The sequence below is a fragment of the Drosophila montana genome, unplaced genomic scaffold (genome assembly GCF_035044405.1).
Source record: "Drosophila montana isolate Dmon_TW-CO22-7 unplaced genomic scaffold, ASM3504440v1 contig_920_1, whole genome shotgun sequence".
Classification (NCBI taxonomy): Eukaryota; Metazoa; Arthropoda; class Insecta; order Diptera; family Drosophilidae; genus Drosophila; species Drosophila montana.
The window spans coordinates 1,063,211-1,089,281 of record NW_026999206.1 but is presented as its reverse complement, the minus strand read 5'-3'; the positions used below and the strand labels follow the sequence as shown (position 1 = coordinate 1,089,281).

The 26,071-nt window shown below is 41.4% G+C and overlaps 2 protein-coding genes across 3 annotated transcripts in view; one reads left to right on the top strand and one right to left on the bottom strand.

Moving 5' to 3' along the window:
* The window catches only part of rsh (radish), a 142,674-nt gene extending 118,080 nt beyond the window's left edge, over nt 1–24,594 (bottom strand). The window contains exon 1 of the mRNA XM_064699280.1: nt 24,353–24,594. Within this exon, the coding sequence (XP_064555350.1) occupies nt 24,353–24,354 (2 nt within the window). The 5' untranslated portion in view covers nt 24,355–24,594. The remainder of the gene's footprint in view (nt 1–24,352) is intronic.
* Nucleotides 1–26,071, top strand: part of LOC135440232 (V-type proton ATPase subunit F) — an 85,280-nt gene that overhangs the window by 38,962 nt on the left and 20,247 nt on the right. Inside the window, exons 1-3 of one of the 2 annotated variants that reach the window (XM_064699289.1) lie at nt 4,448–4,645; nt 4,880–4,958; nt 5,025–5,250. In XM_064699289.1, the coding sequence (XP_064555359.1) occupies nt 4,514–4,645; nt 4,880–4,958; nt 5,025–5,250 (437 nt within the window). In that variant the 5' untranslated portion in view covers nt 4,448–4,513. Of the gene's footprint in view, nt 1–4,447; nt 4,646–4,879; nt 4,959–5,024; nt 5,251–26,071 lie in introns of those variants that run through there. The other variant, XR_010438271.1, reaches the window with a different exon arrangement.

Below are 26,071 nucleotides of genomic sequence, written 5' to 3'. Positions count from 1 at the left end.
AGTGCAGGGTATTTGAGCAGCCTATAAAATATATACTGGAAAATATTTTGTGTTGGTTCTGTTGTATCCGTTGAATGAAATAGCAGCAGACAGCAAAAGGCAAACAATTGACACACACATTCGCACACACACACACACACACACACACACACACACACACACACACACGCACACACACATACACGCACACGCACACACGGCACAAAGACACACCCACGCGCACGTCAGTTTTTTGTTTCCCCATTGAAATTGAGCATACGCCCAGTGCGCCGCTCAACCACTTCGCCCCCTCTCTGTGTCCAATTGCTCGTTTCTTCTCTTCTGGCCACGGCCTCCCGCTGGTTGGCAGCTTCTGTTTTTGGTTGCGTTCAGGTGCAGAAAAGTTATTAATGGTTGTTGGTAGCTTACGCAATTTACGCTGTTATTAAAGCCGCACCACATTTGACCCACCCACCCAAACCACCCAACCACCCACATGTACACATATGCCGCACAACAAGGACAATCCAAAATCTGTCACTCTCTGTGTGTGTGTGTGTGTGTGGGTTGGCCCTAAAGGCTTTGCTGCTTGCAGTCGACTGCCTGCAGCGCGCGTTGCAAGCACTTTTCATGCTCAGCTCACAGCTGGTGGTGCCAGGGGCGTGGTGGCAAGGGAGGGGGTGGGGGTGGGGGGGCTAAAAGCGCGCATCGAAATTCCAAAAATGCGCAAATGTATTAAAATCTTCTGCCAGCCGTTTGCATTTTGACATGCACGCTTATGTGATTGTTGTGTTCATTTACGCTGCAAGCCTAAAAGCAGTTTGCTCGACCGTCCGATACCCTGTAGCTAAGACAAGCAGGTTGACAATTTAACTTGCGAGACCAGTTCACGATTCGATTGTGTTGGGTTAATTCAATTCCATGCAGGCCATCGAATGTTCAGTTGCAATTAAATAATAACCCATAGGCTAGCTCGGGAAATGTGGAGGCTATGCTGCAACATGAAGTCAAGGTCTATTCTATTAAATTGGAATTTAAATAGTTTTTCGGAATATATACAATTTGGCCGACTTTCACTCCCGATTCGATACTGAGAAATAAGAAAAGATCGACTCTTGTTATATAACTACTCTGATTCTTAGAAAGGAAAGCTGACAAACTGGGGAAAGCATTTCCAGCGCATGCAGAAATTTGAATAAAAATAAAAAGTTAAGATACGTCTGGGCTGCAAAAGGTATGCCCCTTCGACCCATTTCAGCTCACTCCCTCTCTCTCTCTCTCTCACTCTGTCACGCTCTCTTGTTTAATAAGAGATTTCTTTGATGCTACATCAAATAGTTTTTTGAGCCAGTTTCCCAGGGCTACAATTGCCACGCATCCCGCCCCCCAAACGTATTAGCCATATACTGGAATATAATCATAAAGTTCTCTCAATATTCTCTCACGTACTTCATACTTAACAACAATTTGCCGCATGTTTTCCCTTGTAAACGTGTAATTTCTGCCCTCAGCCAGACTTTCTGTCTGTCTGTCTGTCCGTCTGTCTGTCTGTCCGTCCCAACGACCCATGTTACGGTTAACGTAATATTCACTTTGAACATAATAATTTTACCATCTGTCTGCCTGTCTATCTGCTTGTGCGTGTGTGCGGCTGTTTTTCGTTACAACAACAACAACAACAACAACATGCAACATGATTTGGCAACAACAACCCTTTAAGTTAGACCAGCTCCTTAGAAGTCGTTCAGTCTTTCGGCATTTTCATGTATTGTTTAGCCTTTGAGAGCTGCTCACAACAAATTGAAATCGAAATCCAAATGAAAATCCAGATAACTTTCATTTCCAAAACTCTGCTGTCAGCTTGCGTGCCACGCCCCCGGCACCGGGGGCCAAAGTCAATGCCCAAATGGCGCCTGTCAATTTGTCTTTTGGTTTTTTGTTTTTCTGGCTCTGTCTCTGTCTCTGCCCTCTCAACCACCAGCAAAGAAAAAAGGCCATGCAAATACTTATGTGCAAGCGGGCAGCAGAGAAAGTATCGCAAATCCTTTCGACTTGAAAGCAACATTTAAGGCGACACGAAAAGATCTACGAAATGGCTTTGGCTGCCAAAGCTATCAGAATTGCTTTGCAGGTACATTCATATTAGGCAAACACGAAAATAATTAAGACTTTCAACGTAGTTTCCCTGTAAGAACTGTAAAATTTAAGATAATCAAAAGCTGCTTTCACAATGTCAAAAGGAGTCAAGTTACACTCACAGTGACCTCAAGGAACTTTGAATGTATTTTGTATATTATGTATTTCGTTTATTTTCGGCAAAATAAACATTACATTTTATAACATTTGGATATGTTGCGAGAAACAACGCATAAATAAATGTAAAAAGAGGCTTTAAAATTGATTTTCTCTTTTGATGTTAAGCATATACGATTGTGTAAGTGATATAGTTGACTTTCTATAAAATCTCAGTCAGCATATTTTACATGGCATGACCCTCATGGCAAGGAACTCAAAGCCCAAAGCAGCTACAGCTGGCAAAATTAAATTAAATTTATAAATTAAACAAATATAAAACTTTCTCAATACATTCAGTGAGCTAAAAACAGTCAAAATAACTATAAGAAAGCTATGATATTTGGTTAGAAATTCCATTGCTACTACTTGATAAAGGTAAACTGGCTTTATTCATAGCGTATTTTGGATTATTGAGACTACGCTTTCTGCTTGTTTCTGCCACATTTTGGGCTTCCCCTTTGTGTGTGTGGGTGTGTGTGTGTGCGTGTGTGTGTGTGTGGGCTGTGCTGGCTAACTTGTTTGTGTCACTTGGCGGGTTGCAGAAAGAAAAAGCAACAAACAAAAAAAAAAACAAAGTAAAACAAAAACAATTTGAACGTTGACTGCCTGTTGCCAGTTGTCAGTTGCCTGTCTCAGTCCGAGTCTCAATCTCAGTCTCAGCCTCTTTCTCAGCCCCAAGTTTTGGCCAACTGATTGTACGCCTTCAGTGCGGTTAGATTAATCAGACGTCTCGAGCTTGTTACCTAATAAGCAAATAAGCAGGCGCCGAGCTATTTATAGATTGTGATTGAAGAGTTTGCCAATTCTCTGAAGCGACAACTGATACTTACATCCTTTCATCTAACGCAATACTTAAGCGCTGTGTCAGAGGTGAAGGAAGCCCTTTGAGAAACCAGCCGTCAACAAAAGTATATTTTAGCTTGGAAGGTAGGTAGGAAGGTAGATATAATAAAGGGAAAAACATCATTTACTTCAACACGCTCAAGATATATGAATAGCAATCCATTTTTATATGGTATGTTACCTTATGGAACTGAAATCCCATTCGATAATGGCTATTTAAAATTATCGTATGCTCTGTTTAAGTATTAATATTAAACAACAAATGCTATGTTAAAAAAGGTTATGTTAGAGCAGGCCTGTTAGTTTTTCATGTTAGTATTTCAGAAAGTCTTATTCCAAGTCTTATGTACTTTATTAAGTAGCTGCAAATGATCTCGTTCTTCTATTTTCCGTCCAAAAATGTTACAAGCTATCACATTTTTTGGCTAACAGCCGATTAACAGTCGCGCAGCTGTTATGGAAAGCGGTGCAATGTTATTTCTAGACAGTTCGAACCATGTTAAGCTTTCCAGTATGCTCGAGGTATTGAGCCCAACTGGGGAAGAGCTACAAGTGTCTGCGATTCGAAGGTGGGGTTGGCCCAGTTTGCGGTGGGGAAGCGTTGGGGATGGGGCAAGTGACTTAATCAACTGGATAACAAAAAACGCAAAGTAAACGAATTTTCGTTAAGTCGCAGTTAATCAATTTTCTAAAAGTAGCCACAAAGATGCCGTCTCAATGCCGTCAATGCCGTCAATGCCTTTGGGCAACACGCTCGCAAAGAGGTCTCCGGGCAAGAAAATCTGTAAACTCATGTCATAATTGAATTTTCATTTTGGGCTCAATTTTTCGAGGCAAGGCAGCGCCAAAGCCAACGCAAATTTAATAATTAAAATGAATGCAAAATAAGTGAAAGGAAAAAACTAATTTTGGCACTCCAGCAACAAAGCGCCCTGGCCGACTAAGCAGCCCGCCAGCTCCAGCTCCAGCTCCAGCTCCCGCTTCAGTTTGAGTTCCATCTATAGCCGTTGCCGTGCCACAAGCTGCCGGCTTAAAGCTTAAGCTCTGCAATTTCGGGCTGCTTTATGCGCGTGTGTGTTGCAGGGTGGTTGTCAGGGCGGAGCATAGCACGAGCTATGGGACTGTGGGGCTGTGGGGCTGTGTGGCAACTGCTATTTATTGGAAACTCATTAAAAAGTCATAAAAAATAAACATGGGCAAACACAGCAGCCTGGGGCTCGAGTTAGCCCCCACAGAATGCCGGAGTCAGGGCAGGGTTTCAGCTGCAAAATTGTAGCACTTTTGACGCAACATTCAACTGACAAACGAAACTAAACAAAGTGCTCCGATAGTAAGTTATTCACATTCAGTTCGAGCACCAGTTAAAATCAAAAAACAAATCTAATATCCAGATACAATGAGTGAAAAGGCTCAGCATAAAAAGCACGCACAGCAGGATGAGAGCGATGAGGAGTCCGATGAGGAGGAGCTGCTGGTAGAGGAGCCCGAGGATAATTCAGTTATACGCATCGGTGTCATAGCCGATACAGTAAGTACAGCTAACAGTCGGCACCGGCTATAACTGTCTACCTGTATACCTGCATACCTGCATACCAAATACCCCTCCATATAACACTTAACGTGCCAAACAAACTGCAAGTGCCAGCAAATTCGTTATGTGGCCTCTTATATGCCAAACAGATATAAAATTTGTACAACATTTACTTAATCAATTATATTGAATATCGAAAAGCATACAACATATAACATATTCTGATTGCAGGAGGTAACCCTGGGTCTGCTGCTCGCTGGCATTGGCTATCATCGTGAGAACTTTCGAAACTATCTAATGGTTGAACATGGTTCGTATTGTCCATACGTTTGTGATCTCTAATCAATTTATGCATTTTTATATAATACTTTTTTAGGGACCACGATCGGCGAGCTTGAGGATTTCTTCCACATCTTATACAAACGCCCCAATATCGGCATCATTCTGCTCGACTATCCCACGGCGAAGCGTTTGAATCCTGTTTTGGACAAGTGCAAAAAAATGCTGCCCGTTGTGGTCATACTTCCGACAAAGGCCTCGATAATACCCTATATGGAGGAGAAGGATCGCCAGCGTCGCCAACGGCAAAGAGATGCCTATACGTAACTATAATAAACTCCAGTATCTGGATATCATGAACAATTGAATTTTTTCTATTACTTTAAGTGAGAAGTGAGTCTCTAGGAGTTGGTAGATCATCTAACCTAGATTGGTGGGGAATTCTTCGTAACGTCAATTAAAATGTTTATCTGAAAATAGGAAATATCTGAGGCAGAGAATATTTGGTAAATGTGCTTACGAAGGGTAAATTATGATCTAGTCGAGAAAATCGATCCGGCTCGTTCTCATTTAAGCCGCTTTTCAGATAAATATAGGCACCCAAATAAAGCTCCTTAGTAAGTACTTAGTTCGGCTCTTGAGTAAGATTGGAATGCAGGCATGCATTTAATGACTATGCACCAGAATAGTTGTGAAATGTTAACGATAGTTAATTTTGGTCGAAAGGGTATATGAATTAGTTCAAGTGCAGCTGAAGATGCATTTGAGCCTCTATCGAAACAGCTACAGATTATGTTTCTAGTGCTTTGCTCTTTTATCTAGCTTTTATCTAGCAGGGATGAGAATATTTGGTAAGCGAACAGTTTAAAATTAGCTGCAGCTCGTCTTTGGCTTTCTTAGACATTATAATTAACGATCAGGCAAATGTAAAACAGCTTGCCCGCTAAAGCCAAAGCACTTAAGTAAATTACAAGCGCTTATCCCTGCCTGCCCCTCGCCCAATAATGGGCGCCCATCAGGGGAAGGTCAAGAGCTGCTCAATGCACTCCATGGGCGTCCAATTTGCAATTGATTAGCACACGTGAGAAAGCAGCTGGAGCAGGAGACCGCTGGACCTCTAATTGAATCATAGCTATTAGACGCTTGAATGGGCCCGGTTTGCTGGCCCTTCAAGGTACGTGGTTCAGAGTGCGGGGAAGCGGGAGGTCCGAGCTGGACTTCTGTGCGTAATTTATGCGCATCTCAGATGTTGCCGTCGATTTCTCATGCGTGGGAGCCGAGACCAGCCGAGACGGCCCAGATGGCGGCGTCTGCAAGTAACTGTGCACACCACAATATATAAATTACACTTGCTGCGCTCTCAGGTGTGGGCGCAAGGGAGGCGGCGTGGCTTTGGCCATGAGCATGGGCATGGGCATGGGCATGGGCATGGGCAAGAGCAAGGGCAAGGGCAAGGGCAAGGGCAAGGGCATGGCAAAGGTGCACCAGCACGTACTTAAAGTTGGCAAATTTGTTGGCAATTGTGAGTGAGGCGAGAGCCCAAGTTGACAATTTCACTGCCACGCACGTACAGCTGGCTAAGGTGTGTGCGTGCGTGTGTGTGTGTGCGTGTGTGTGTGTGTTTATGTGTGTACTGCGTATGATTGGCAAAATGTGTGCAATTAATTTAGTTGGTCGCGTAAAAGTGAATTACCGCTAAGTCTCTAGAGAGTAAAGCGCACATCACAGAGCTTCACACACACACACACACACACACATGCACACACATACACATGCTGAGCTTAGCGGCTGGCTGTACTAATGCCTATTGACACGCCCACTGCCCGCCCTGCAGCTGTCAGTCGTCAGCTTGTCTTGTCTTGTCTTGCCCGGGCTTTGATTTAGTCCCAGCCTCAAAATCAAAGCATACTTTGAGGCGCCCCATCAAAACAGGCAACAACAACAACAACAACGAGAACAACGAGAACAACGAGTACAAAAACAGCAACAGGTCGCATGCGTAAATTTAATTACACTTATGGACAAGTTGTTGAGTTCTTTGCGCCTGCGGCACTAAGCACCAGGAACTGGTTTCAGTTCCAATTTCATTAAATTGTCGGCGAACTGGATACAAGTTGACGCTTTGATATCTGACGCCCTTCCAGGAAATTGATCAAAAGGTCCATTAAACGCCAAAGCAAAACATTTGCCACATAATATAACAATAAATCCTTCTTGGAACCAGTTGCAAAGCTCGCTAGGAAAATTTGGAAAGCCTTTTTAGCAAATTGAACGATTTTAAGTTAGTTATGTTTCGCAACATTTGTGCCGAGTTAATTGTGAATGCACTTCTGACTGGAAGCAGAAGACATTTTTGATCAATTGGAATTTGCTTCGCATCAAGCTTGGAAAACCTTACTGGCTTGCTTATGAGTATTTATACACATTTTGATTATATTTAGAGGTATTAAAGCTGCAAGTCAATTGCCAATTTTGTTTAATTTGATTCATGGCCCGAGCCGAGTTCTTGGCTTCATGTCTTTCAACTGAGGTTTTGATTCGAGCTTGACTTGATTTTAGTATTATAAAATTTAGTGTTTCGCTTGAGGGCAAAGTTCCGGTTTAAGATTCGGCTCATGGTATTCAATTGTTAGTTCGAATTGTGGGCAAATTGACTTATTGCTAGAAAAATACTTTAAAATATTGTAACTAACTGCTTTTGGCCGTCGGGACATAGAGCTATGTACATGTTTTTATTGATATGATAAAATGGGCTTAGGTTCTTCGAAGTGAGTCACTCTCCGAGCCATTTGTGAATACTTTAAATCTTATGTAGACTGTCAAATAAAACTCACAGTGCTTCGCCATCTGTATGTCGCTATGCCTCCCTTGCCTTTTCCCCCTTGTTTCTAATTATTAAATATTCAAAACTAAGATAGTCAATTAAGATTTTATTTTAATACTCTCTTCTCTATTAAGCTGTAGACTCAAAACTAGCTGTGAAATGGGGCACAGCTGGTCCCCAACGTGTCGGGGGTTGAAATTTAGAAATTTTCGTATTCCGATTAGGCCTCTTGCTTTTAATTGTTTGCTTCGTAAGCATATACTAAATGCATGGGTTGAAGCTGTCTCGAAGTTGTCGACCCTTCCATCATAAATACCAAGCAAATCAATTTCCGTGCCATTCCAGCAATTATCTCTGTTGTCGATGTTTTAGGCCACGTTTCACTTTCGGTTTTGTCAATTCCTGGGCATATACATACATATATAGGTATGGCAAATGTTGAACAATTTTGCCAATTATCTTGTGTGCCATTCCGGCTAACTGGTCTGCGTTCTGGCCGTCGCAATTTGTCATTCAGAATCAAATGAAAATAGAATACTTTATATTTTTTTGTGGATGGCGCTTTGCGCCATTCGAAAGGGTCGCGGCCCTCTTCAGGCAGCATTCGGATAATGCAACACAAAGCGGCAACTTCAATATTACGTTCCCAGCTTACATTTAATATTTTATTTTTTTTTTTCGCTTCTCTGACTCTGCCCAGTCCGCTGTCCCTTTTGTACATCACAAAGCGCGCAGATTGAGAGGCAAACAACAAAAGCGGAACAAAGTCGAGCCGCATGATAATAACGAGCACAAACAATTGCGGTCCGAAAAACTGTGCCACATTCTGCGTAAGGCCAACAACAAAACAAAAAAAAGTGAATATACTAAAAAATCAAAAATACAAAAAAAGTTGATATGTAATTTGATTTTTGAAGCACTGTAGTTTGCTATTATTTAAAAGCTGCGCACACAGCACACAGCATACAGCATGCAGCACTCAGGGATTAACTTGTGCTGCCAAAAATGGGAAAGTTCCCTCTTGACTTTGAATACCCTGCACCCTTTTGGAATTGTGCAAAAGTGTGCTCTACTGAAGAATGGGCATCTATGTATATAGCTAACCGTTTTTTCTGACTGAAAGACTGAGAGACTGAGTGATGGATTGATTGATTGGTGTTCAACGCACAGCTCAAATAGCAAGAATATAGAAGAAAGCTTACCCTTCGGAAAATTCCAGCCGCCTGTGTGGAAAATCGCGGATAACGTTTACATTCAACTTAGTTTTCTACCTTCCGATCAACCCCAAACTAATCTTCAGAGACCTTGGTGTAAATTCGTTTTTTTCACACGTTTCCACCGATTCGGGGGGAAAATGTTTCGCCCGATCGGCTTCAAATTAATTTTGAAAACTCTACATAAAGACCTTAACAAATGATGTGCCAACTCTTCCTGAAAGTATAGCCATATTATCGACCTGGCGATAGAGAACACCTGCTGCCTGCAGGGTATCAATAAGTCGAGTACGCTCCACTGAAACTTTCTGACTTGCTGTTGTGTGGGTGGGGCTGCCTTTCGTTGCCGGGGCTCAATTTCCATGGCCATGCTCAATGCGGACTACGTCACGGGCTTTGGCTTATAAATTGAAATGCTCACACTCACACACACGCACACACGCACACACACATGCACATGCAGACACAATAGGTATGAATGGGGCTTAAGTGGCTGGAATTGTTTTTACATTAAAATATCATTAATTTTGATGCGTGGGTGTTGCCGTCTTCCGACTCCTACTCCTGCTCCTACACCGACTCCTCCTCCGGCCCCATCCCAATTCCACACACATGAGTGTGCCGAGTGTCTTTGCGCTTTGTGTCAGCCTCAGCTTCGTATGCATAGAAATTATATATGCAAACAACTTTACGCTACAGCAACAACAATGAACAACAACAGCGCTGGAAAAGTTGGCAACACACGAGCAAACACCATCAACAAGAGGCGTTAAGTACCACCACCCGCAGCCCACCATCCGCAACCCGCCCTGCCCAACTGCCCCCCCGCGAGCTCCACCGCCCACTCCAGGCACTTTTGTTTGTGCAGCACATGAAATGTAATTGAACACTCTAAAAATTCGCAGCTAACTTTCAATTGTTCTGTTAGCATTTTAACATTTTCATAATAAACGAGGCACGCCACGAATCTGTGCTCCAAAAAGTATGCAACAGTAAATCTGCCTGAAATCGGGACCAAAGAGATCTCAGTTGCATGGAGATGGTTTTGGAATTGTTATTGTTCGGCTATGTTGTTAGCATGCTGTTATATTTACGCCCCAAAAACACGCCTCTTTGGTGCTCTGACAGGTAGAAACTACGCCCCAATTTCTGACCATCATCAGTGACAAACATTTCCATCTAAACTAACATTCTGATGAGGGCTGGCTTTAACTTTGTTCGGTTTGACACCAAGACTCTAGGATAAAAGGAACCCGACATTCAGGCACTTCGAGTTCGAATTTATGTGTTTATAGGATGACAGATGAAAAGTAATTATAATAATAAAAATATTTCTAATAATAGAAACAACAAAGAAGAGGTATCGAAAAGAACAATATATAGTATAAATTAAAATTTAATATACCATCTGTCTACGAAAGACCACTTTATTAAACATTAAGAGGCAGCGAGCCTCTGGGCCAAGCTGTTTAATTTTAGAGTCCCAAGCGGGCCTTAGAACTGCTGCACTTCAGCAAGAACAAGAACCATAAACGATTTACGAGTGGAGTCAAGACGGGGCGCTGCATCATCCCGCGTGTGGGTCAAAGATTGCAATTGCCGCAGCTGGACGCGTGTCGCAGCTTGGTGCAAGCACCTACTTAACGCCTCTGCCGCAATTCCAAGGAAACCGACTCGTTTTCTCGAGAATCCTTGCTTTGAAGAGCTGCGCTAGACAGACATCCGTCTCCAGCCCCAACCAAGCATAATTCATATATAAGTTAATATAAATGCCTTATTTTAGTTGTATTTTGATTAATTTCAACTAAATAATTATTTGTATAATTGTGCACTCGACCCTTGGCTAAGCAGCAATTGAACCGATTCGTTGGTTCTATACAAAATCCAGGTTTAATTATGAAAACCCATTTTTAGGCCTTGCTCCTTTCTTTCTATCTCTTTTTTTTTCTATTTACCTGGTTTTCCACATATTTATTTATAATTTTGCTCTTTGGCATTTTTCTACTCTGTTTATCGACGTTTTGCAACACTTGTTTGTTGTTTACCGTTTTTGTTCACTTTATTTTTTTTGGTGCTTTTAACAAAATTTGTTGGTTTTCACCTTGGGCTAGATTCAAACGGGTGAACGGTTGAAGGCTTAAAGCGCTGATTCACACTCAAACGCGCAGGGTGTTACCTTGACACACACACACTCATAAAGCCACCAGTGTGTGTGTGTGTGCGTGTGTGTCCGTGTGTGTGTGCCAATGAAAAAACACATCGCGCAATAAAAAATCAAAAGGAATATGCCGCTAATATTTCTCGATTTGTTTCCAGTTTCTTTCTTTTTTTTTTGTGCTTTTGCTGTTGCACACACATGCTCACACACACACACACACACACATGCACGCACACACACACCAGCTGCTTAATCTGCCAATAACGAGATACACACACAGCGAGCAAAGTGACTCCGGAGACTTTGGCAGCGAAGCAGTGAGCTTGGGTTGAGGGTAGGGGGGGGGGGGGGCTTCTTGTTGTGTTCATGTATGTGTGTGTGTGTGTGTGTGTGTGTGTGTGTGGACTGCGGGGCAACTGCGAGTGCTCTCGAAATTGGCTCAGTAGCCAGTGCAATGGCTGAGTGGCTGGCTACATTGGTACGCATTCGGCCCCAACCCCGGATGAGCCGCCCCACCGAACCCCCCTCGCTTATGCCCGGCTGGCTTATACGCTTCGTTGCCCTGCGCACACACGCACACACACACGCGAACACTTGAGGGCATATGGCGTTACCTGTCAATGTTGGCATTAAAATTTGCCTTTCAAAAGACAACCCACAGGTGATTCTCTCTCTATCTGAGAGTGTGTTTGTGTGTGTGTATGTGTGTGTCTCTGTGAGGGTGCATGTGTTAGGGTGTGTGTGTGTGTGTATGTTTTATTTTTGCATGGGTGTGTGCATCAGCATCATTTGTACGGCCTTATGGGCCAGGCAACAAAATAAAGTGAAACATGACAGCAACAACAACAAGTACTGATTGGTCCGTGTCCGGGTCCGGGTACGGGTACGGGTCCGGGTCGGTTTCTGGATCTAGATGAGCCACAAGAGCTGACAGCCGTCCGCATTTCGGAGCTTTGGCTCCGTTTCTTTTTTGTATGCTAATGCGATTTGCTATCATCTAGAATCGGCAAAACAATCAATAAACAAAAAGTGCATTAAGAGAGAAATAGACGGGATTCGTTGAGACAGCTCTTGATCGACTTTTCGCATCTGCAAGTTACAACCACTTAACAAGCACTGCCGCCCCCACGCCCCACGACCCACGCCCACGCCGCCTAACTGTCTGCTATTTGCATTTTAGACTCTTTAATTAGTCCAGTTACTGCTGCTTTGCCTCGCATTGCCTCGAGGTAGCCAAATGTCAAAAGGTCTGTGTAGAGGAGCTTGGCGCAAAAGGCATTCCAGTTACATCCTGAATAACGAGGACAACGATTGTCGCTGGAGAATGTTGAGTGTTTCAAAGGAAATAATAAATATATAAATAACTAAGTAAAAAAAAACAAATAATCACATTAACATGGCGCGACTGCTCTCCAATAGCCGCTAACAGCAGAGGACGCAGTGCTGCCAAGTGAAAATCTCTTTTCTGTTAGACTTGGCATCCTTTGCCAGGTGGAAGCGTTCAGCTTAAGTAGAAGAACGTGCTGTTAAAATATAATTACTGTTAAGCTTAATATGCTGCAAACCTCGATCACATAAACTCTTAGCACAACTCAAACGAAATGTCGAACTGTTAAATGCATGTAAATAACATGATTGCCCTTTACATAACGCAAGTGATACGCAATTGGTGCTGCTGTGCTTTACATAAATAGAGGAATTAATGTGGACTCAACGAGTCGAGCTTTATTGCCAGTGGCAGTTGCAATTGCAGTTGCTCTTGGCATCACTGCATTACCCAGCACTGTCTAATAGAGCGTAAAAGAGCACGTTTCGGATGAGTGACTCGCAAACCAAACAATGTTATAATGCTGGCATTGGCGTGCTCGTGTAAGCTTCACAAAAAGAGAATTTAACTTACAAATTTATCTTACGCTCGCATGAACTCACATTAAGTAGACCTTTACTTGTAATTGCATATGTTAATAACATTCTTAGATAACATAATTAGCCGCTGCTGTGGCCGCTAACATGACGTAGCGTTCGAAACAAGTGCCAAACACAATTTCGCATTGTATATCTGCAATATTTTCCCACAACTGTGTGATATCGTTCGGCTTGCTTAACAGCAAAAATCTTCATTTCCTTTTTTTTTTATCATTGTTGACCATGTCAGCAACGTAATCGCAATGAGCCCGTTAATTTGCCTGAACCAGTCGCAAAGTATGCAAGTGCTGCTGCATTGCAATGAAGTATTCCGCTATCTGCTCTGCGTCCGCCAATTTTTAATCAATTTCGCCAGCATCTGTCAATAGCACTCACACACACACGCATATATTGGCAATCAAACAGAGTCTGTAATAAACAGCAATGCACGCTCACCAAGAACTCTGCTACAATTGGTTTTTATTGGCACTGTTGCTGTTGTTGTTGCTCTTGTTGCTGTTGTTGTAGCTCTTGTTGCTGTTGTTGTAGTTGTTGCTGGCTGGCCCGCTTCCGTTTCTGTTATTTGCATAAATTGCCAGGCAATGGCAAAAGTAATTTTGGTCAAGCATGACAAGTGGTTGTGTGGGTGAGTGGGGGGTTGGTGGGCAGGGGTACAGCACCAGCAGCAACAATGTCAACAACAACAGCAACAACAACAGCAGTGGCAGCAGCCAACTAACAGAGCTGTTGACAATAACAGAAACCTGTTAAAGAACTGCCTGTGGCAGCATAAACATAGTCAAATATTAAAAAATTATATATTCCGTAGATAAACCAATCAAAAATTAAAAGTATAATGTTTACACATAAATATACATATATATATATATATATATATATATATATATAATTTTTGTGAAAAATTAACACCTCACTTGACATGTAACATGACAAGGTTTTAATCAAATTTATATTTATTTTACGCGCTGGCCTTTTATTAAAAATGTAATAAAGCTTCAATAATTGCTCAGTTTTTATGCAATATTATGTTACTTTAGCCACAGACAAGAAAAAAACCGAACTGTTTTGTGTGTTATAAAGTTTTAATAAAATGCAATTTATTTGGAACAAATTTCAATCAAAACATAAATCACAAAAAAATCAGAAGCCAAGGTCCGTGCCCCAATTGCTGCTGCGTATGACAACATATTTGACTATATACGAAAATGTGCGCACATCAGATGGGAAAATGATGGCACGATATCAAAATATTTACTAAATTCCGGGTCCTGCAATCTCGATAGCCAGCTGATAGAAATTGTCCGGCGGTTGTGGCAGCGGCGGTGGCGGCCTCTGTTTAACGATCAAATATTTTCAACTTTTGCTATTGGAATTTTGGGCCGATTGGCAGAAATATGCAGCTGATGCTGCTCCAGCTAGATGCCTCGACACAACTGACCCCCAAATGCCCAGCTTATGCCATGAATTTGTGGCAATATATACATAACCTCAATTTCCGCCCTTTTTTTTTTTTGCTGAATGGCAGCTGCTGCCACGACTGATTCTTGTCCATTCGCTGCCTTCTATAGAAAAGACGTACCCGGGCCTCCCAACCATCTCCTCTTTCCAACCGTTCCTGCACAGATTGCCTCGCATCTCAATATATGTGTGCTTACATTCTACATAAATGCGGGGTCTTAGAATCTGAGCATATTACATGAAATGTGACTAGCAGGAAGTTGAATGGGGATTCGTCCTTTCAATAGTCAGCTGTGTTTTTCAGATATGCACGTAGTATGTTGTGCTGATTGCTTTAAATTACTGCTAATTAGACTACTTACATTAATTACTCTGTCTGTGCTTGCTTTCAAACATTTTATGGGTATTTAGTTATTCAACACCCTGGCTTCTCAGTAGAGAATAAAAGCCATTTAGCAAACGAGTATATGTGTTTGCTATGCTCACAAACAGATAAATGTGCCTGCCTTTAACGATCGTTATAAGTTAACACATTCTGTTATGTTAGCAGCGCACTGTTATGTTAGCAGCGCACTGTTAAATGTAAGGCTTTTGTATGTAAAACATATGTTAACAGTCCGTGGGCTGCTCTAATTTAAAATCGTGCTGTCCTTTAAGTTAGCTTTTGGTTTTATTCATGTTTGTTGAAGCTCATAAGCTCGTGTATCTAGTTTCCTTTCAAGCCTTCCCCTTGACTTATCGATTGTGATAAATTTCATGCTTATCCAATTGCATTTTCCGTATTTGCGCTAGTTTTTGCTGTCTGTTAAAACTTACTTTGCGATTGCGTTTGAGATTTTATATTAGCTTTTGCCTTTTATTATTGAACTCCCGCCAGGCTTTGTAAAACATATTTCGCATTGTGGCATCTATGATTGAAATCATCCTTGGCCAGAGCCACTTTCATTCTGTCTGTCATCTGGCTCCCCCACCGGCCATTGTCTCAGCAAACGAACAACCCATCCATCCATCCTTCCGTCCATCAGTCCGGGCAATCGGGTTTGTCTATCTGGTGCCTGCGCTGCTTGCTCTTTAATGCACTCGACTATTTATGAACATAAATAAGGGGCCAACAAAATAAGGAAGAAACTCGAACTGAACCGATTTTCTAGCCAGCTCATCGCCTTCGACTCGGGTCACAAACTAACTAAGACTCGTATACACAAAATCAATGTCTATGCTATTTCTTTATATCAAACTGTTTGCCCTGACTTTTTACTGACTAACTGACTGACTGACAACGACCAGCCAAAATCGTTAGAGCCAGAGGCTAACATTTGTTCAGCATCAAGATTCTCAATTTATATGACGGAGGTGCACGCTAAGAAGGGAAATTCCACCCGAAAATGTGGAAAAAGCGCGATAAACGGCCGTGCCTCAAACTGAATTTAAACGATTTTTACGTAAATCGATTAAAGGAGAGTTTCATACTTTTCGAAACTCAAAGATTTGGTGGATGAAATTCATTTTTAAGGATCTTTATGGAAATTCATTTGCAACGCATGATCAAAGCCTCCTCGGTGGAAAATGTGGATGATATATTTTTGGGAGATAGCTTCAAATTTTATCCAATCGGCTATCAACTTAGCCAAAATAGCTTTACGTTAGAACTTCATGAATACATGTTTCAGCGATTTCGAAAATTCCGCCTGTAACTGTGGTAAAGTGGCGGAAAACTGTTCTAAGAAAATTTCTTGTTTACCATCCGATCGGCTTCAAAACCATTTTCACCCGCAACTATGGAAATGCGGCGGAAAATTTGCAACTCTGTTGTTTGTTAAAAATAGCTTCACTCTCAACTATATAAAACTATATGAGGTATATTAGCTACAGTAGCGGATGCAACAACTGCAGCAGCAAGAGTATTCCTTTTTGATATACTTCATATATTTGCACTTGAGCTGGCAAATATTTTGCTGTATGGCATTTCTGATGTTGTTTTTAATGTTTGTTATAGTTGCTGTTCTTATTGCTGTTTTTATGTTTTGTAATTATTTTAAATGCTAGCAAACACAGGGACACAGATAGAGAGGGAGAGAGAGAGGGAGAGGGACAGAAAGCTGCTGAGTGAAAGAGGAGAGCGAACGGCACTAGACTTGCATGTTGCACATGCATATTTATGTTCCTGGCTGCGCAGCTGGTGTTTCAGAATTGCAGGGAATCTGCTGTTGGGGCATATCCGCTGCGGCAAATCATATGAGACGTGTGGGCAGTCTTGAGCTTCCATCCACTAAAGGGCATAGCCGAGTCGAACATGCCGCACAGGTAAGTCATGCGCTTGGCTTGTCAGCAAAAATATGCTCTGCGTCTGAGTGTGTGCCGTGTGTGTGCATGTGTGTGTCGTGTGGCTTGCTGCCACAAGCCGGCCAGGATTAAATATGTGGCACACCATTGCCAAGAGGCTCAGGGCGGGCGGTTAGGGTATGGGTCTGTGTTTGTGTTTTGTGTTTTGTGTTTTGTGTTTGTATTTGTATTTGTTTTTACATTTGTATTTGTATTCGGATTTAGGTAAGCAGCTTGTCATTTGCTTGACATTTGGCTATCATTGGAGCTGCAGCCGCGTGGGCTCAACTATTTAATTGGCCAAAGTGATTGCTCATACGCCATGTAGAACGGCAAAAAGAAGATGCAGCAAAGGAGGCAAAAGCAGGGCGGCAGCTGGGCCAGACAGCAGCTGTATGTTAAAGTCATAGTTTAGTTATGGCTATTATAAAACGCGCTGTCCTTGACGCTTGCACCATGCGAGATAATGCGGCAAGGGTAGGGAATGTGGTCTGATGAATGGGTGTGTGTGGGTGTGTGTGGGTGTGTGGAAGTGTGTGTGTGGCAAACAGAAGCTTACAATGTGGGCCAGGGGCATGCTGGGGTCTGGCAACACCTATACAATTGCTGACATGCATTCAGCTTGGAAATTGTATGGGGTGTATTTGAATGCACCCGACTGAATGGAGCAGCCGGCGACAGCCGCAAGTGTTGCATACACGCATTGTGTGTCCTTGCGTGAGTGTGTGTGCGCCTCAGGCTGCGAGGATATATGTAAGTTAACAGCATGCCTGAGCCCTTTTGCCACACGACAACGCGGCCCGTCTCGTGTTAAATTTACCGTTCGCTCTGTTTATGCATTTTGTGGCATTCATTTTGCTTTACTCATTTTGTGGCATCCACAAAGTGTGCAGCCGGTGCATTCAGATGGCGCCAAACCAGATCAAATCACGCAGCAATCATGCACAGAGATATTCATTAAAAATAGAAATTTATTTATAAATCGAACATGTTTGATGCCAATCAAAGTGCACTCAAACTTGCTCGAAGCCTTATCACGAATTAAATTATAAACGTGTGGTGTAACAAATAGAAGACTAATTTAGTTCTATGAATTTAAATCTAAGGCTATTTGCTTGTGCTTAAATTTAAATTTAAGTATTTTTGCGCGATTATGCAGCAAGTTTTGGGAATACGAAGTATTCATAATAACTCAAACATGTTTGTTGCTTGTCAGAGGACCCTCAAACTTGTTTGCGGTTCATCTGAATTCTTTGAAACATGCTCGAAAGAGTAAAATAATTTTTTATATTCGCATACTCGTCTCTATTTGACTCAAAAGAGCTTCAGCAATTCCCTTTTGCTTTGTTTGCGCCGCTTTTACATTTATTATTTTTTTTTTTTTTTTGCGACTTATTAAAGTAAATATGAAATTCTTTTCAACATTTCAGTTATTTTTCGGTTATTTTGCTGCATGTCGCCACACCCCCTGCCAATTACCCTCTGAGTTTCTACCCACTAAATCAGCGGAACCCCAGTAGACAATTTTTTGTTTAACTTTATCGCGCTTTGACGTCAATTTCCAATTTTTCGTCTCCTTCATTTTTGCATATTTCTCGTGAAAGCTGACACAAGTTTGGGCTTCCTTTTAAGTTCATCTGTCATTATGTGTTCTAGAAAAAGTTTTGGAAATCTACTTCTGGATGAGCTCGTTCCGTCAGCTCTTGCATGTTAATTATTGACAAAGATTGGACTATTGGCTTTTGAAATAATATTTTATTTAATAAACAAACAAAAGCGAATATTTATGCTCGAAGTCGCAAAATCCCAAATAGAAGTCTGCCATCGATATACATATGTACCTATCGATAGTTTCGATGGTGTCAGTTCATATTTGAACCCAGCGATAGTTGTCTTTGAATCGATAGCATGGCGGTCGATAGGTTTTTGACAAGAGCCAAACATCGAAAAAACTGATACGCTGAAGCTTTATTTTTCTATATAGTTTCCCGCTCAGCAAATGTTAAAAAATGTTAAGCTATCGATGTATTTGTTTGAAAGTACCGATCAAGCCAGTTATCGACTCATGAGTTTATCGATTGCGATAAGTTTCATATCCCTAACTTAAATCATTTCTTGAATTAGCCGCTGGATTATTTTTGTACCAGCCGTAAGCCAGGCTTAGGCCCATTCAAGGCGCGCACACGCACGTAAATATAGATGTGCGTGTTTGAGTGTGTGTGTATTTGAGTGTGTGTGTGTGTGTGTGTGCGTGTGTTTGTGTGTGTTTTGTGCCTGTTTGGCGTTTTGCTTATTTTTAGCATCGAATCGATAGCATTTTAACGCTCCAGTGCATATCTGTACCATCCCAGAGCGAGGGTGACACACATTTAGCCCCATGTGTGCGTGTATATGTGTCTATGTATGTGAGTGTGTGTGTATATGTGTGTGTTAAACGTTCATTTATTTATACCTTCAGCTCATTGGCACCTGTTTTGATGAATATTTTGTCTCGCTGACTGCGTACTTGAAGCCAGCGGTAAACGAGGCCAAAAACGCGCCGCTTTCAGCCGACTTCAGCTAACTTGTTTGCATTAGTCCAATTTATAGAGCATACGTGCGTTGCGAATCCCCTTTCCCTTGGATAGCGTCCTGCCTGGCTAATAACTCTAATTGCGTATTCTATGAATGGCTTTGGTGTGGCCTCAAATAAGACACTCGACCAAACAGATTTTCTCCTGACTGTGTATAGTGTAGATTGTAGCCGGACTCCCATCTTTGACCCACAAATTGTGATGCATTTCATGCTTTGGCAACAATATCAATCGAGCTGGCCGTGTGGCTTTTGTTCTCCTGGCCCCGTTTCGTATCTGTCTGCTAAATCAGCTTATGGGCTGTTGTCCAACTTAGAGCCTAACAACCCAATCAAGTCGATGTCATTGCCAGCAAAGCTCTGGTTGAGCTAATGACCGACAACGAATTAGTCACAGAAGCAGAGTGAACAGAGTGGCGTGTGTGTTATGCCTGTCCAAATATAAGCCACTCTATTAAGATGTAAATTTGGTGTATCTTCAGATAAAATATTAGCAGCTGGCTTGAGTACATTGCGCTTACAGCAGCTATATCTAATATGTTAGCAATAACAGCGTCACCTTAACATGGAGCATATGCACATTTTGATAAATAGCTAAATAGCAAAAACTGAACATTTATGTGCATCAAATGCACACAATTAATATATTCGTAACAATATGTTGTTATTCAAAAAGCAGCCATCAAGTGGCATTTAATTTGTAAAATATTCTCGAAAAATGGCTGTGGCTGCAAACCACAATATGGGCATAAACCATAATGTTAATTGGATTGCGATACTCTATAAAACGGCCCTGACCTTTTATGGGGTGTACACATTTTGTGACCAGCTACAATCGAATGGACTCCCAAAGACTGTACCCTTATAAGAGACCATATGGGTGCAGGTTCAAGTTCTCTGAATGTCGATGATAAACAAAAAAAATACTTGGAAAAAACACTATAAAAACAAAACAACAGGAGTTCCGTGGCAGGAAGTCATGAAAAATTGGAAAATATGAAGTGAACGCTACAATAGACAGAGCTATCTGTGTGTGTGTGTGTGTGTATGTGTATGTGTGTGTGGTCAAAGGTAGTTATTGTTGTTGCTGTTGCCTGGCGCCCAGTGGCCCACTTCCGTTAACAACATTTGGTCCAATTTTGTGAATTAAGTCTTAAAGCGTAATTGAGTGAACATTTTCACTGAGGCATAAGCATGACTGTGCGCAGGTGACTGTGTGTGTGTGTGTGTGTGTGTTTGTGTGTTTATGTGTGTGTTTGTGTGGGTATGTGTTTCTTTGTACTGATTGTAACGGAGGTTGAGGATGGCGTAAATCAACTTAGAGCCTTAGCCCTAGTTGTCATCCAGCTAAAGAGACAGCGACGATAAAAATCGGAAGCTCTGCCGTGAGCCGGAAATGTGACAGCCATTGATCGGTGTATGCGTGTGTGTGTGTGTGTGTGTGTGTGTGTTTGTGTGGCGTATTTTGTCAGCATAAATTGCAAACATGCACAGTGAACGATTTAATATTGGCTAGGAAGTAACCAAAAGTATACAAAAGAGATTTCAGTTTGTGGTAAATATGAAAAATGTTTGCCATCAAATTTGAAGCTTTTAGCCCAGTAAATTTGTGATGTCATAAAATAAAGATAATCGAAATTGAAAAGGGTATTTGCCTGGAAATCGTTCAAGTTAGGCACAGTTTATGAATATTTTAGATTCAACTTTCGGAGGTATCAAGTGGAAATGGCAAATATGGCATATATGACTCGCTTGTTCGTTCTTTGAACTCTTTGTGAACCTCGCCCAGCTCCAACCGAAACTGTGTGTGAATGTAGCGCAGACGGCTCAATTGATTGTACGGGCAACTTGTGCTTAAGGTATCTCCTAGTCGGCTACGCCGAAATAGCTACCCTCGACGAATAACGGCTCAATCGGATATGTTTACCAACTGAGATATATTTAGCTTTAAATGTTGAGCCGACCAAAAGATGCCTACACTTTGGAAAGGTATTTGCAAAGAAAAGAAATGTTTAAAATGTAACATTATTTATTGCATTCAGTGCGCTCTTCTTGTTGCAATCATTATCCCAGAGGGCAAAGAGTTGGGTAGTTGGGGCTCTGACACAGTTGCGGAACGCTGTGCGCCGTGTGCCGTGCTCCAAATAGACTTCTTATCCCCATAAGTGCTACATGCAATCGAACCATACAATATCAGCACTGGCAACAGCAATGGCAACTCAGACAGTATGAGAATTTCAATTGCAACACGCCCCAAATGCAAATGTGCCAGCAGGTCTGTACGAGAAATTCCCTTGCGTGTCACTTACACACACACACACACACACACACACACACACACACCCCCACACACACAAACACAAACACACACTGACACTGACACTGACACAGTAACGGACATGTGATGTACTCTAGTTGAGCCATAAAATTCAGCTGGAAGAAACAGTTATTATTATGCTCGACTCCACGTCTAACGCCTGGGCTCTGGCTCTTGTTCAGGGCAATGTATCTTGTAGCTTGCTTATCTGAGTATCTGTGTATCTGCACATTTGCAGCTAAATCACGTAGTGGGCAAATGTGCTACTAATGAGCAGAAGAGGATTCACGGCAATCGCTCCATTGATGAGCGACAGAGCCGACTAATCTCACTGATTTTACAAATGATTGTCGTCCCGTCCTGCTGTCCCGTGCTGTCTGTCCGTCTGTCCGTCTGTCCTATCGCTTCCACAATCGAGTACAATACAAATGTAGTACAATGGGTACAACAGACACACGCACACACATACACATGTAACAGCAGCAGACAAAGCACACACTCAGCCATTGAAGTCATTTAATCATTTGACACAGTCGTGCGATTTGCTTGGTCTTCTCTGTGGCTGTCAACAGTTACTGAAAATAGTCTGTCAACACCTGCTGATGCATATTTAATTGGGCGCCAATTTAGAGCTTGAGGCAAAATATATAATTGGCATGTATGTATATGAGGCATTTGCCCCTTTAAAGCTGTTTTAATTCGAAATATCGACAGGCTTAAGTCTGAACTGTTTGGGAATTAGAAACGAATTTGTAGAATATGTAAGAGGCAAAAGTTTACTCAAGGAATGAATTTTTGAATAATAAATGAACAATTATGAAATGGTTTGTTTTTTCGCTTTACTTATATCTAAGCAGTACTTACCTGTGGGCGATACGAGGTGTACAATTTTGACCCCTACTAAAATTACTTAACATACGAATTGAAGCCCTAGACCTAAATAAGCTGGCATCTGATATTCTGTGGTATATTCTCGACCTTTTGAAAAAAGGGGTTAGTTGAGCAAAAAACAATAAAAAAGACGCTAATTCTAAATGCCTTTAACTGGTTTCATATGAAGCAAGAAGTATTATTATTTGTTATTATATGGAGCTAAGCTATCGAACGAAAGGGTAGAGAGTACTTAAGAAGTTGGAAGAAACTGCTGGATGTAAATCCAATGAATAAGCAAATTCGTAAAATTTTCATAACATGAGTATTAAGAAAACGTGTCTGTGCTTTTCACATTTGCAAAACATAGAAAGTTGTTGGGCAAATGCAAATATTCTAAAGTAGAAGATGCTTTAATTTTATTCAAATTCAAAAGACGAATCATATTCATATTCATGATATCACGTTTTACACCACGGTTTCGGTAATTTCCAAATCACAAAGTAAATCACGTTTAAAATCTCATATTATGGGATTCATGCAAAGTAAACGTAATTGTCCCGGATACCAGGCGAGGGACGTAGGCTGTTTTTCCCCATCGCGAATTGAGTTTAAGGGGGGGGGAGAAAATCTCAATTTCGTTTACCTGAGACTCATTTTCGGTGCTTGTAATTGGCATCGTTGAACGGCTCATTAATTTGCGAGCGAGCAGTTAATTTATTCAAATGATCTGCACAAAATTTGTTTAACATCATTTGTTGTAAATACATGTACATATGTATGCATAATTAGTGCGTGCATACATCTAATGTAAGCGATATGCAATTATTTACATATGTAATTACATATTTGTATTATATAATTATTAAAGACAAGCCATCCGTGCATTGTTTAATGCATTTGCATTAATTAATGCCCACAATAATTGCATTTTCTGATTGCATCAAATTAATTTCACACCACAGAGATCTCTCGCTCTCTCTCTCTCTCTTCCTCTCTCCCTCTCTTTCGCTCTCTCTGTCTAGCTATTTGCCATTGGCTTCAATCGAAGTTTACACAAGGCTGCGTATTTTATCATACATTTAATTTATTCATTGTTTCAATGCAAGGCCAACGGCAGTACTTGTTTGAATTATTCGAGAAATGCCACAGAATAAATAAATCTTCTATGGGTTCCGATTTTGCAAGTTTTTCAGAAATACTAAACAAAATTTGTAGGCATAAAATGTGAGGGATCAAGTCGCAGGTACTAAGCTACGTAAATGTTGATGATATATTCTAATTATTCTAAATATCCCATCTATTTCATATTCTTGGCCCTTCTATCAATTGATGCTTTGACAGCTATACGATATAGTGCAGAGAGAGCTGGTCGAATTGTGTTTATATAGAGTACTACACTGTTAGGTGGCAACTGTACCAAGTTTCATTGACATAGCTGCACTGAGAGCTCAAGTCAGATGGATCAGATGGGTCTGGTTTATATGGAAATGCTGTCATATCTTATCAGCTATTCCCTATATATCTTTATCTATATAAATATAAAGTTTATGTGGAGGTTCTCGTCAAATATATAATATGTAAAATATATATAAATATGTATAGTAAAATTACAATACGCTCTGCAGTTAAATATAATTTATAGTATGTTAATTATTTTAATTTAAAACCAAATTAGGTACATAATGTAAAAGTTTAAAAGTCAATACTAAATTTATATATTTCAAATATCTTATGATATATCATTCAAATGTCAATACTCACATTTTTGGGCTGTTTTTTGTTGTCCTTGCTGTTGAATTATTTGCTTCGCTTTACCTAAATTGTAATTATGATTTTCTTTGATTTTTGTTTCAGCTGCGCGACGCGTTGTTTAACTTGTTTGGCTTTTGTTTTGGCTGCTGTGTTGTTGTTTTCTTGTTTTGTTGTTTTGTTGGTTTTATCTGATCTTAAGTTCTTTTTAAGTACTGCTGGGATTTGGCTGGGTCTTGACCAGACTTTCTTTTTATATAGTTTATATAGTATATAGTATAATAGTCTAGGGGTTTCTTTAAGCTTTTGTTTTAAATCTTCTGTTTTTGGTTTCGGTTTTGTTTAAAGTTAATACAACAATGCTGAACACGAACAAGAAATGCAACAGTTGGGCTCAATTTGACGCAATTGTTGATAACAATAATTCTTCAATATTATGGGTAAGCTTTATCTATATATATATATACTTATATGTTCATATACCTTTAAGTTTAGAGATACATTTAGTATATGTGTACCCTCTTCTCTTTCTCTCTCTCGCTCTCGTCTACTTATGATTGGCTTCAGGTAAGTTTCGTTTGGTTTACTGATCGACAAGTTCTTAAGTGTTCTATACTTTTCTAAATACTATTATTTTATGGATTAAGTTTTAAGTTTTTGTACCCTTGGATTACTGTATTTAGGTACTACTGTAGCACTGGCGGTCCGCGTTGCGGCACCAATAATTATTACAAACAACAACAAACAACAACAAAAACCAATTAATAGACACTTATTTTTTTTGTTTTTCTTTCGGACACCACAGCAAAAAAATGTACAAGAAAAAATTTATGTTTTAGTTTTTTTTTTTCTTTAAATTTTGTTTAGTTCACCAAAAAAAAATATATGGAAACAGGAAGGAAATCGCCAAAAAACTTGTTGCACGTTGCACATGTGGCGGACACGGACTTTGGGACTTGTGTGTTTGTGTGGACTCTGGCTGCGGGCGGCGGATTGCGGGTGGCGGGGGCGTCGCTCCTTCGTCGATTGTCGCTAGTCGCTAGTCGCTTGTTGATGCTGTCGTCGTCGTCGTCGTCGATGTCGTTGTTGTCGCCGCTGTGGCGTGTGGCACACAACCTTTTGGCTTGGATGTTGCACAGCATCTGTTGCGTGGCACGCTGCCCGACTAACGAGGCAGCCTTGTCGAAGTCAACGTCAGCGTCGGCGTCAGCTTTGGCATCGCATTCGTTCGTTCTCTGTCCTGTTCTCTTCTCTTTCTCTCTCTCACTCTCTCTCTCTCTGACTAGGTCTAAGTCTCTACCTCCTTCTCTCTCTTTCAGTCGCTGCCGCTCTCTAATGCTGCTCGTCCTTGTTTTGGGCCTTCGTCAACAAGTGGCAACTGTGGCAAGCGCTGCTGCTGCTGCGGCGCGTTGTAAAAATATATAACACAAGCCCCACGTTCCACAGTTGACTAATCGCTGCTGTTTGTCTGCGCCTCCTTTTATAGCAGCTGCCTGCTGAAGGACACCAACAACGACGCCAGCAGCGGCAGCGCCAGCGACTGCGGCAGCGACGTTTCAGCAACAGGCAACCAGTGCGCCCAGGTGATTCCATGCTCTTGGGATTTGGGGTTTCGCAGTGTGTATGTCTGCCTCTGTGCGTCTGTGTGTCTGTGTGTCTGTGTGCCTGGGTGTCTGTGTGGGTGTGTCTGTGTGGCTGCTGACGATGCTGCGACGCCGCGCAGGGGCAGCC